Here is a 13,611-nt window from a genome sequence, read left to right as displayed (position 1 = left end):
GAGCTTCCGAATCTTCATTTACATAAAAAGTGCAAATACACATATCCAAAATCCATTCTTCTTCTGCGACAGACAAAACTTCATTATCAGTCAACAGATCCCAACCAACACCATAACTTTTATCTTATCCTCCCACACATCACTGTTTAAGTCATTGTCTTAGCATCTTCACTATTTTTCAAGATTACAAAAGAAGAACTTTTTACTTATCTTGATTATCTCAAAGTCTTGTCTAGGGGAACTTTCTTGCAGCTGAAAATTTCAATTTCTTAGGTTGATGACAAAATAACTGTTGAAGAGTTGCCTGTTGCTATGAATATCTTTTTATTTTATCCCATACTTCTAAATCACACTGACTTTTTTTTATAATTTCCACATTCAGAAAACCAATAAGTACATTGTTGTTGACAAGTTTAGCAAAATACGTGCGTTTCCATCCGAGGCATGCCCATTGCTACTTTAGATTCTGCAGTACTCACAATTTCCAAAAAGGTTACAAAGCAAAAGCGTTTACAAACTTTCTCGACAGGAGAAGAATCTTTACCAAATTATACCATTATTTCATAGATAAATCCAGAAACAAATTTAATAATTAGTATTTGATTGTGCAATTACTAATATGAATTTTAAGTGTACCAGAAATTTTATAATTTCTATTAGTCTTAATAGAAGAGTAATTTTAACTGTTAGTACATATTGATTGTAAAACATTAGTTTCTTTTTTATACATTTTAGCCTGAAATATAATACATCGTATATAAAATCGTATGAATTCTTTTAATGAAACAGCTGAGATAATTTTAACCTATGCAAGAATTGATAGCTTAAGTGGTATTGGTTAACTCATATATATAGACACAAAATATACACTCTTGGAAATGGAAAAAAGAACACATTGACACCGGTGTGTCAGACCCACCACACTTGCTCCGGACACTGCGAGAGGGCTGTACAAGCAATGATCACACGCACGGCACAGCGGACACACCAGGAACCGCGGTGTTGGCCGTCGAATGGCGCTAGCTGCGCAGCATTTGTGCACCGCCGCCGTCAGTGTCAGCCAGTTTGCCATGGCATACGGAGCTCCATCGCAGTCTTTAACACTGGTAGCATGCCGCGACAGCGTGGACGTGAACCGTATGTGCAGTTGACGGACTTTGAGCGAGGGCGTATAGTGGGCATGCGGGAGGCCGGGTGAACGTACCGCCGAATTGCTCAACACGTGGGGTGTGAGGTCTCCACAGTACATCGATGTTGTTGCCAGTGGTCGGCGGAAGGTGCACGTGCCCGTCGACCTGGGACCGGACCGCAGCGACGCACGGATGCACGCCAAGACCGTAGGATCCTATGCAGTGCCGTAGGGGACCGCACCGCCACTTCCCAGCAAATTAGGGACACTGTTGCTCCTGGGGTATCGGCGAGGACCATTCGCAACCGTCTCCATGAAGCTGGGCTACGGTCCCGCACACCGTTAGGCCGTCTTCCGCTCACGCCCCAACATCGTGCAGCCTGCCTCCAGTGGTGTCGCGACAGGCGTGAATGGAGGGACGAATGGAGACGTGTCGTCTTCAGCGATGAGAGTCGCTTCTGCCTTGGTGCCAATGATGGTCGTATGCGTGTTTGGCGCCGTGCAGGTGAGCGCCACAATCAGGACTGCATACGACCGAGGCACACAGGGCCAACACCCGGCATCATGGTGTGGGGAGCGATCTCCTACACTGGCCGTACACCACTGGTGATCGTTGAGGGGACACTGAATAGTGCACGGTACATCCAAACCGTCATCGAACCCATCGTTCTACCATTCCTAGACCGGCAAGGGAACTTGCTGTTCCAACAGGACAATGCACTTCCGCATGTATCCCGTGCCACCCAACGTGCTCTAGAAGGTGTAAGTCAACTACCCTGGCCAGCAAGATCTCCGGATCTGTCCCCCATTGAGCATGTTTGGGACTGGATGAAGCGTCGTCTCACGCGGTCTGCACGTCCAGCACGAATGCTGGTCCAACTGAGGCGCCAGGTGGAAATGGCATGGCAAGCCGTTCCACAGGACTACCTCCAGCATCTCTACGATCGTCTCCATGGGAGAATAGCAGCCTGCATTGCTGCGAAAGGTGGATATACACTGTACTAGTGCCAACATTGTGCATGCTCTGTTGCCTGTGTCTATGTGCCTGTGGTTCTGTCAGTGTGATCATGTGATGTATCTGACCCCAGGAATGTGTCAATAAAGTTTCCCCTTCCTGGGACAATGAATTCACGGTGTTCTGATTTCAATTTCCAGGAGTGTATCTTGATAGTATTAATCAGCTACTTCAACACATCCATTACTTCCTAAAATCGTGCCCAGAAATGAGATCAGTTCTGTCTGAGATTTTGCCCACCACACCTAGAAGAGCTTTTCATCAACCCCCCCAACCTCCGCAATACCCTTGTCAGAATCCATGCTCCTTTTGCCCCTATCTCTCTACCCTATCACTCCAACCCCTGTGATTGTCCCCACCTCAAGATTTACCGTATGCATACCAGCCCTGTAACTTGAAAAACATATACTATCAGGGGGAAGGCCACCTGTGAAATGATATGTCATATACTGGCTGTTTTGTAAACACTGTTTGGCCTTTTTACGTCAGTGTGACTACCACCATGTTATCTGTTAGGATGAGTGGGCATAGGCAGAGGGTATATACCTGCAACACATGATATCCTTTGCACAGCATGCTCTACAATGTTACAGTCATGACCTCATGCCTGTTTCACCAAACGTGCCATCTGGATTCTTTCCCCAGACACCAGTTCCCCAGAGCTCTGCAGGTGGAAACTAGCGCAACAAGGTGTCCTTGGTTCTCGCCACCCACATGGCATTAATTTATATTAATTCCTTCTATCTCAGCATTTCTTCATAGTAACTACTCCTTTCTTCACTCCATTGTAGTTTTCTACATCTTCATTTTGTGACCTGTGTATTTTTCACCGTCCTCCCTCCCACCAGTGTTACATGCAATGCAGTTTGCTGTGTGCTCGTATTAACTCATGCACGATGTTTTAGCAGTAATGTCTGTCTCACATATTACCCTATCTTCCACCTTTAAGCTCTCAGGTTTTCAAATCTCATATAGAGCAGTCCCAACAATCAGTCTTTCCTTCTCATCCCGTCCGGTAAGTTCTGTATGACTTTTCTGAACTGTACTCCTTTTCCTAAACCTCTCCAGTCCTTCTCCATCACCCCTCAGGCTTCCTCTTCAACTCATCTGCCAGAAGAAGGAGCCACTGGCTCCGAAAGCTTGCATAAGTTAAACTTTGTGTGTGTGTGTGTGTGTGTGTGTGTGTGTGTGTGTGTGTGTGTGTGTGTGTGTGTGGAAAGCTTGCATAAGTTAAACTTTGTGTGTGTGTGTGTGTGTGTGTGTGTGTGTGTGTGTGTGTGTGTGTGTGCGCGCGCGCGCGTGTATGTGTGTGCGCGCGCGCGCATGTTCTCTTTTCTTGTAATTGCGCGTGCACGTGGGTGTGGGCGTGCGGGTGCGTGTGTGTGTGCGTGCATGTTCTGTTTTCTTGTAATTGCCTCTCGATCAAGTATCAAAAATTCATGGGATTTGAACTGTTTGGTTTGAAATTTGGCACTTGATTATTTGATTATGCATTCATAGTCATGTGAAACATACACACAATTATTAGGTCTACAAATTTGCTTCCACCATTTTGCTGTAGACAGCAGTAGCAGCACAAGTAGTGGTGCAAGTGGTAGGTAATAAGTGTCATGAGATAAGCTTAGGCATTTGTAAACATAACGCTATCAGAATATCAGTGGATTTGTGATTGCTTCATAATGTTATTCTAGATTGAATATGTCAGCTTATGAGTCCAATTCTAGTCATTTGTAGGAAATTTTAATTTCCTGCTTTAACGTGAAGAAATCTGTGGCTGAGGCTCATAAAATGATGTCTAAGACTTACAGTGATACACCTATTAGTGAAAGAACATGTAGAGAATAGCTCCAATGCAACAAGAATGGTGATTTTGATGTCTAAGACAGCCATGGCAGTGGAAAAGAGAAGGTTTTAGAAGCTACTGAAACTGGTGGGAACAATCACAGGAGATCATTAACAAAAGCAGTTGATGCATTCGACTGGGCACTGAAAGACAAACCGCCACAATAGAGAGACAGACAGACATGAAATGGTGGTTTTTCAGCATGACAATGCTTGTTCCCATGTTACAAATTCATTCCCAACATATTTGCAAAAGTTGAAATTGGAAGCCCTACACCACCTCTCACATTTTCCATTGCTTCCTCTGACTACCAATTTTTTCGATCAGTGGCACACAGCCTGGCTGACAAACACCTACAGTCACATGAACAACTGCAAAATTATATCGATTCATGGGTCACCTTAAGAGGTGGGATTCTCATGCTGCCCATTAGATGGGAAAAAAGTAGCAGCCAGTGATGGCCAGCACTTTGAATCATAAATTTTTTGTAAGTTTTTTGCATGAACTTTGAGAAAAAAAAACAACTGAAGTGAAGTTGTAGACCTAATACTTTTCTCCAGTTTTTTCTTTGTTTTGTCAAAGTGTTCATAACTGGCAGGAAAAAAAGAACCACTGATCTGAAAATCGTGCATTACCACATCAAAGTGCCCAAAGCCAGTTGGATTAAGAGAAATTGAGTGATTATGTGTTAGCAGTTGTGTCCATGACAACCATAACAACAAACCTACAGATTTTTTATTGCAGGGGATAAAGATTCATTTACATATTTGAACAAGATGCTACAAACTGCATTGGCTTATTTCTTTGCTTTCTCTTCATAATACTTGTACACCATCTACCAACTGGGGCTGAAAACCACATGAGCTAATGACTTGTGTTTTTGCAGTCACTACACATTTTTTATGGGACTTCATACTTATGAAGATGTCAGACTAATGTGATTGCTACATGCACTGTGTGTTGACTCCAGATGAGTCCATTAATGTCATAAAATGTTATGAATATTTAGATGTGATGATTTAGTAATCCCAATCCTGTAGGTGGATATTAATGTGAAAAAGATGTGTGTCAAGTCCTCTACAACTCCATTATTTAATTCGTATTTCAATTTTTTCCCTTCAGCTCAGTTTCTGATCTGGGTTGTATACCAGCACATGGAATCACACCTTCAGAAAGACTTGAAGTTGAAAAACGAATCTTAGATTTGGAAGAAGAAAACTTAAGGCTTACAAAACTTCTGTCTGGTACGTTCCATATGTTGCATTGCCGTAATTTATCTTATAGTAATTGTTGCCATATGTTATTAGTGTTCATGTATTAATGTATTAGCATACTTATTAGCAAATAAGCATCACATCTGAATGAAATTGGACGTTTTGTGTCATTATAGAAGATGGATAAGCTGTTTATATTTTGATTCTATTGACTGAGAATACATTGAAAGATAGGTTTGATTTCCCAGGGATAAAGTGTATGACAGGTAAGAAAAATAGTAGATAGATATATAGAAATAAAACCAAGTGGTGAATTTTTAGGTTAAAATATATGCCCAAGCAGAACTCATATTAATCCAGTGTTTTTACTAGTCACCAGACTCAGTTACACAGTTACAGACCTTGAAAGGAGAGAAAAGTGACAGCCATGCTATACTATTGTTAGAGGTGACTTAAATATACATCACTGCCTGGAACTGCTGAGAATTCTTTGCTGACAGTACATACAAACATTTTCGAATAACTACCTGAAGCAATTATTATGATGGCCTAAACACAACAGAACTGCTTAAAATCTCTTAGTGCACATACAGACATAATTTTGTTGGTACTGCAAGCAGTTAGAAGTATGTTAAGAACCATGCTATTGTGTGGTAATAATGATTACAAAATGGAAAAAAGGTCGAGAAGGCATAGGGAGAATTTCAATGTTTGTACAAATTTATAAACCTTGGTGTACAAAATCAAAGAAAAATTTATAAACCTTGGTATACAAAATCAAATGCCTCCCAGCTGTCCCCAAACATTCTTGAGCTGAAAAAATTGAAGTTAACTATTTAATAATCGTGAGCCACAATCTGTGATTGTGTTGTCCCAGACTTATGTTTGGGACTGCAGTGGGTGTCAGAAGGCATAAGTGGTTAGGAAGCATATTGAATATTCTCATCCAAACTACATAATAGGAATCAGGCAGTCTTAAGAAATGTTAGATACACTTCTGTGATGTTAGAAATTTGTAATGAGAACTTACAGTAACAGTTCCCTTGTGCAAGAGTGACAGAGTGAGTTGTTACGTAAGATGAATTTTTCCTGGATCAAGGAAGAGGTGATATGAGGCTTAAAGTCATATAATGAGGTTAGCATGTTGAAACAAGAGTGTTTGTAAGCCATTTCTCTCATATTGTTATGTCCAGAGAGAGAGAAGCACAACCGAGGATTATTGTCTTTATGTGTAGTGGAAGAATTGCAGGGTAATAAGTAACAAGGAAAAATGAGATTAATTTTCTCACAGACATATGCTAACAACATTATGAAGGTAAGGATTCTGAAAAACAATTGATACCATTACCAGTAATTAGATATTTTTTATTCATATATATGTAGCACTTTCACTCGTGGGTATGGAAGAATATTCTGTGATTGTGTTGTCCCAGACTTATGTTTTGGTCCATAGCTGTTTGTAATGGTTTCACAAAGTTTAATCTTGTTGTATGATTATTGTTACTTACTCAACTTAAGCTGGAATTCAGAAGACTTGCCCTTCTTCCACCCTTAGTACTCTTTTTACCTAATTAGAAATGAGAAACAGTAATAATTTGGCACCTTTTATTGTACCACATAAAAATTTTTCTTTTTATTTCTTTCATAAGTGCAGCTTCGTAGTACATTAACAATAAATTAAAGTCTTCCATTTTCTTTACTTAGGAGAGAGCTGATTTGATTGTCGCTAAACAGTTCTGTATATTGTTTCTTGTATTTATAGAACAAAACTGTTAAGTTATAGTTCTTAATTGTTAGATGTTACATTTTTTACAGTCCAAAGCTTTACATTTCTGTTAACAGTCTTTATTCCAGGCTGATATTTTATCAAGATCAAACTGCGTTCACTGCAATTTTTATCAAATAAATCTTCATCATAGAAAACCATATCATGTGTAAAAATGTTGACTTAGTACTATGTGGTTAGCCATTAATGTATAAAATATATTTTCTTTAGTAGATTACATTGCTTTACTAAGTTGAATGCCTTCCAAAGATGTTGGAACTTCGAAACTGCATAGTTACCTTTACCCATTGGCATCAAAATATTATGTTGAAAATATTTTGCAGTACTATGCTAGGTCTTACACAAACAAAAATCAGTGTACTCTTTAAATCAAAAATGCTACATAATGAATCATTATTTCACAGTTAAAATAATGTGATAATTTGTAATGACAAACATGTTAAATTTGTGGTACAAGCTTAAAATTTTTAAATGCTTACCATATGAATCTGATGCCTTTCAGTCAACAGCTCATAATGAAATCTAATAAAAGCTTGTGGAGAGAGTCAGTTACAGCTTGGTAAAAAATATGCAAGTTAACATTGCTTTTGTTGTATTTTGGGTTTATGTAGTAATATTCACTTTGTGTTTTGCAGGCAATGAGGAGGGAAGGTCAAGTGATGCAGGAAGTGCAATGAGAAAACTGCAAGATGAAATCAATATTTTGACAAAAAGGAACTGTGGTAAGTGAAATATATATGGTATACTGTAATGCAGTGATTACTTCTCAAGATAATAAATTAAAAATAACCATGTTAATCTTACCGTGACTTCAAAAAAGCAAATCAGCCAACACCCTCTGAAAGTGAGAGTTGGGCACAGATGCGAGCAACCCTCTTTGCTGTCCTCGCAAATGTTTCAAAGTACATGACTTGGTTGTGCCATTGTCTGACCTATTTGAAAGTTTGAAATGTATATCTCTGTGGTGTGGTTGACTGATAGTACAATACAGAATTTTGTTTGGCTCATTGTGGGCGAATGGAAGTGAGATGGTGAAACCTGATGCTGGATCATAGCGTACCCTACACGAATAACACCAGGAGGCACTGATCTTGACAGCTCGTTTGATAGATGGATCACCGTCAAAAGTGTCACATGTCTGCCCTCCATGAGACATGTTAAAGATGGCTGGAATTTAGGCCAGGATGTTGTCACAAGTCAATCATTCACTGAGTGGAGTGCCCTAGTGTCAAGAAACTTCACCACGTAATACTTGTAAACACTACGCGACACCCAATGTCATGCCACTGTCATTTTATGTCAGTTTTTTTTCCACAAATATTTTTTCATAAAGTGTAAATCACAGGAAAATTGTGAATATGTTGACTCAAAATCGGGTGTGAATTAATATTGTCAACATAGGAAATTGGATAAAAAAATCTTGTAAATGGCGGGAAAGTGTTAATTCTGGGAACATAATAGGAGGGGTATACTGTATTAATATAAATCTGGAAATGGTACAAACGTGCGAATGAAGTGACATCAACATTCCAAAACTTTGACAAGGACAACATTGTGTTAAGACAGGTGTGGGAAGAGGGCGGGAGGGGTATTGGGGGGGAAGACAACAACACCGCAGCATGAGACAAAAATCTGAGATACTTCACTGTTCCCACAGAGGCCTTGGGGACACCAGAACATTTTGTTAAAAATTGGGACTGGCCTGGAAAAATCAGGATGAATGGTCCTGGAAAAATTGGGATGAATGGGAACCCTACTCGTGTCTTCGTATTAGGATTTGTTATAAATGAGCTGGCCATGATTAGAATAAACAGGAACACTTTTAATGTAGACCAAGGGTACACACTTGGTACGGTATGGATTCAGGCCTGCAAGGAAACAATAGCGCCATTTTCAAATGTGATGCATGTGCCTTTTGCTACCTGATGTGATTGGTCCTGTTGCAGATCAGAGCTGCTACAAACTACGCAACTCACCTTCCGCACACGCTTCATTTTGGTCCTCTCAGATTAGTTCCTAATGCTGCAGTAATGCCCGTATAAGCAGAACGCCATGCCAGTCCCAGCAGTCAGTGGTTTTATACTCCTGATGATTAAGGCAAAGATAGCCATTGAAAGCATGAGTGTTTTATTTAAAAGGATGCAGCTTGTAAACCAAGAAGATTTTCTTCAAGAAAGGCTGTCTGTTTTGCAATTTCTTCCAGACTCACCCCACCGATTAAACTTTATTTATTTATTTTAATGAGTAGTAACACATATACATCCTATTTTCACAATGCACATTTTAACATGAAAACTTTTTTGGGTATGGTACTGTGTTATATTATAAAACCCTACTGCTGGCCAATGATCAAACCAATGTTACGCCCATGGTTACATTGGCCTCCTCCTGGGTCTACTGGTGTGTTTGTGCTGTCCAAAGTCACTGAGTTTTCATCAAGACAGCTCACGGAGCATGACATTATGGGGAAAAAAATCACATTGGTATGGTTGGTATCTAGTGGTGGAAGGATTGGGAAAGTTTATTATGGCTCGTTGTGCCATGATTGATTGTCATCAGTGGAAGGTGTGTAGACTCGCGTTTTCCTCATGCTGGATGTTGACTGCATGACAGCAGTTATTTGCTGGTAATCCTCATGTGTCATGTTAGTGTAGCCTATTAGGCTTGCACCATCCTGGGTACCAGCCATCAGAACCCAAGTCCATCCTCTCTGTTGATGCTACTAGGGTGTTTTTAATTAAATATTGTCATGGCTTCTGTGATTTTGAGTTTCACCATCTCTGGTTGCTTGGCAAGCATGCAGGTTTCATTGAAATTTATTCCTTGCCACAGTCTTTCTGGTGTTACGTCACTGCAGATTTGTTGTGCTGTCCAAGATGAATGTATTGCTCTTGTATCCATATCTGCATTGCTACTGGCCTGCTGATTTTGCAGATGTAGACTTCTCTGCACTCACATTCCACCTTGGACATACATGCAGTGTGCAGATTATCTACCTAGTTCTTGGTGGAGCCTAGCACATCCTGCTGTTGCAGAAAATGGGCTGGACACCAACCTGGCGAGGGTGTTCCCAGTCTAGTCGGTGACTTTCTTCTTGTAAGTTAAGTGCTGTGCTGGCTGCAGTTTACCAAGTCCCTACATATCTTTCGGCCTTCATTATTTATTGCCATGGCTTTGGGATCAATTTAGGGCTGTAACAACTGGCCAAGAATGTTGTTTGTAGCCTTTTGAGCTCATATGTTATTTTGTGAGCATTACTTAGGCACTGCATGCGCGTAGTCAGAGAATGGATGACTTGAGTTCATCTGTTGTGGGTGGTGGTTGGATTGGGCATGTAAATGTCTGCAAACAGCAACCAACAGTGCACTTACCTTATGTTGAGAATATCATTAACCACATTAGTCAACACCTTTGCAAGGTTGGTGTTCGGTCCATCTTCTACAGCAGCCACAAGATCCAGGATGTGCTGGACTCCAACCTTTTATTTGATTCCTAGCAATTATGCTCCATTCCATCCTTTTATTTGGTTCCTTGCAGTTATCTCGCAAGCATTTCATAAATTCTTACACTGGTGTCAGACTTCTTACCAGTACGCACACTAACCAGAAGTGCAGCCCAATTATTTTCATCACTTTTACACGCCATCTCCTTCCTCTTTCAATGGCAAATGAAACTGAGTTAACAACAGAGATATAACTGTGTAGTTGAGCTTCTGTTCAGTAGTAAAATATGTCAAGATGAGAATAAAATGTTAGTGTTATTGTAAATGCCAAAATTGAATGTATCAATTATGTAATACTCAGTGAAAGTGTAATGTGACCCCCTTTTCTTACCAGAAGTTCTTTGTTAACTTGCCAGCACAAGTTTAGAAGAAAAAAGAATCTTGCCAACAAAAGTTCAGAAGAAAAAAAGAATACCCAAACACGATACTACAAAATGAAAGACAACATTCAACAACATTGGCACTGACACAGCTACTGCGCTGCTGCTGTATTTGTCCTCAAAGACTGGCAAAACACACATTGTAAACTGACTGCCGAAGACTTGAAGCTTCAAGTAATTTTAACTTGGGCTGCTGTTGTAATTGTGGAAAGCAAAAGTAAGAAGAAAGTGGGATTTAAAAAAAAGTGGATAAATGGCCAGTGAAGGTCATGGACAGGAAACACTGAAGAGTATAACTCAGAAATAAGTGAAAGGAGATATATTGGCATATACAGTAAAACAAGAAGTATGCAAACAGGGAAAGTAGTGGACTTGGATCAAGATCCAATTTGAATCTGTCTTCGTTTATATTCTCATTTTAATAATGGTTCCTGGAGAAGTAACATTTGTCACAGTTCGTGTTAATTTTATGATAAAAGTGCATAGCTCATGTGAAAGGCACACATTTACAACATTCTCCAAAAGCAAAATGTCAGTAATATTGACTGCAGTTGTCATACACTTAAATCACATTCTTGTATGTGCTTCCTTATATCACAAAATTTTGTGAGATAACTGAATTTAAGCCTATAGGATACTTGTGGCACAACTACCTACTAGCAGAAAGCAGTTCTTCCTCCACAGGAAGGCATCAGTATGAGGTATAAACTATACAACACACAGAAGTGATTCATAGTAGCTGGAATGCCATACTGAACTTGCAGACATTTGATATTAAAAATTCTTTGGATTTGAATTGTGTCATTCGATTCAGAATCTTCAGATCCAATATGTCGTCCTTCTTGTTGAGACCTTTGTTTGCAAGCTGTGAACTGGGCAACATTGTAGGACTTTTGCATATTTGGGAAGGCTATTACCCACATTTATTGCTGTAAATGTTCATGATTGGCCGGTCAGTGACATTGATCATTGGAGCAAGCATTTTTCATTGTCCAAGAGGCTGGAGGGTGGGCTTGAGTGGTGCCTTCTTTTTGTTTATGTTTTCATGCCCAAGTGACATTTTTGTAGCACTGAGAGGAGGCAGGCTAAAGCCACTGTCATGATTAAAATTTATTTGGTTTTTGCATTGATGCGGTGCTTTTGCACAAATGAATACATTAGCAAAGCCCATATCATGATCATGTTTCGCTGCCTTCTGTTAAGGCTTACTTTCCTGAGGTAAACATTTCATTTGAACTATTTTACAATTTCTTAAACTCCACAAGCTGTTTCCCCTATGGAAGCTTTATCACACTTGCACCTCATTTCATGTTCCTCAGCAGTCGAAGCAATGTTAGCATTCATTTAGGCTTTGTACCAGTTTTCAGAGCCCACTACAAGATCATATGTGATACATGAGTTGTTTGTTGGTTACTTGGATAATGAGAGATCCATGTACAAGGTGTACAACTTTGCCTCCGCCATTTTTTCCCCAACATTTGAGGCTTTAATGAAACAAATTGGTTACACATGTATCATTCAAAGTATTTTCCATCGTTTACTGCTACTTTGCCCCATCTTTCAGGCAGTGTACAAATCCAGTGTCGAAAAAATTGTTCATCTTGTGATGTGATCCATGAATCAATCCAATTTGTGACTTCTTCATGAGATCGCCAGTCTAGGTCAGCTAGGCCATGCGTCATTAATCTGAACAGGTAATAGTCAGAAGGAGCAATGTCTGGAGAATATGGCGGGTGGGGCAGGACTTCCCATTTTTAACATCTCCAAGTACGTTTTGACCTCTTTTGCAATGTGGCGTTGAGTGTTGTTGTTCTACAAAATCACTTTATTGTGCCTCTCACTGTATTGCGGCTGTTTGCCTTTTAATGCTCTTCTGAAATGCATTAATTGTGTTCGATAACAAGCATCTGTGATTGTTTCACTTGGTTTTAACACTTCATGGTACACGACGCCGAGCTGGTCCCACCAAATGAAGAGCATGATCTTGGAGCCGTGAATATTCGGTTTGGCCGTCAACGTGGAAGCGTGGCCGGGATATCCCCATGATTTTTTGCATTTAGGGTTATCGTAATGAACCCATTTTTCATCCCCGGTCACAGTGTGTTGCAGAAATCCGTTCCGTTTTTACTGTTGAAGCAACTGTTCACAAACACACAACCGCTGTTCAACGTCTCTTGTTTTCAGCTCACATGGGACCCAAGTTCCTTTCTGAATCATGCCCATAGCCTTGAGATGTTTTGAAATGGTTTGCTGTGTCACTCCCACTAATCATGCCAATTTTTCTTGAGTTTGATGTGAGTCTTCACTCAGCAATGTCTCCAATACTGTATCTTCGAAAACATTCTCTCTTTCACCACTATGTCGGCCTATGATGTTAAAATCACCATTCTTGAAGCGTTGAAACCACTCATGACATGTTCTTTCACTAATAGCATCCTTACCATACCTACTAGAGAGCATTTGATGAGACTCAGCCGCTCTTTTCTTCACATTGAAACAAAATAGTAACACCTCCCACAAATGACAAGAATTAAGCTCGTAAACTGACATTTTCAATCAAGAACAACTTTATGATGCAGACAAAAAAATGGTTCAAATGGCTCTGAGCACTATGGGACTCAACTGCTGTGGTCATCAGTCCCCTAGAACTTAGAACTACTTAAACCTAACTAACCTAAGGACATCACACACCCATGCCCGAGGCAGGATTCGAACCTGCAACCGTATCAGCAGCGCGGCTCT

At 40.1% G+C, this 13,611-nt stretch overlaps 1 protein-coding gene across 1 annotated transcript in view; it reads left to right on the top strand.

Moving 5' to 3' along the window:
* LOC126189006 (serine/threonine-protein kinase Genghis Khan) overlaps nucleotides 1-13,611 on the top strand; it is a 372,927-nt gene that overhangs the window by 150,671 nt on the left and 208,645 nt on the right. Inside the window, exons 9-10 of the mRNA XM_049930817.1 lie at nucleotides 5,110-5,231; nucleotides 7,623-7,709. Coding sequence (XP_049786774.1) covers nucleotides 5,110-5,231; nucleotides 7,623-7,709 — 209 coding nt within the window. The remainder of the gene's footprint in view (nucleotides 1-5,109; nucleotides 5,232-7,622; nucleotides 7,710-13,611) is intronic.

Source organism: Schistocerca cancellata, chromosome 5 (genome assembly GCF_023864275.1).
Source record: "Schistocerca cancellata isolate TAMUIC-IGC-003103 chromosome 5, iqSchCanc2.1, whole genome shotgun sequence".
Lineage (NCBI taxonomy): Eukaryota > Metazoa > Arthropoda > Insecta > Orthoptera > Acrididae > Schistocerca > Schistocerca cancellata.
This window is presented reverse-complemented; position numbering and strand designations above follow the sequence as displayed.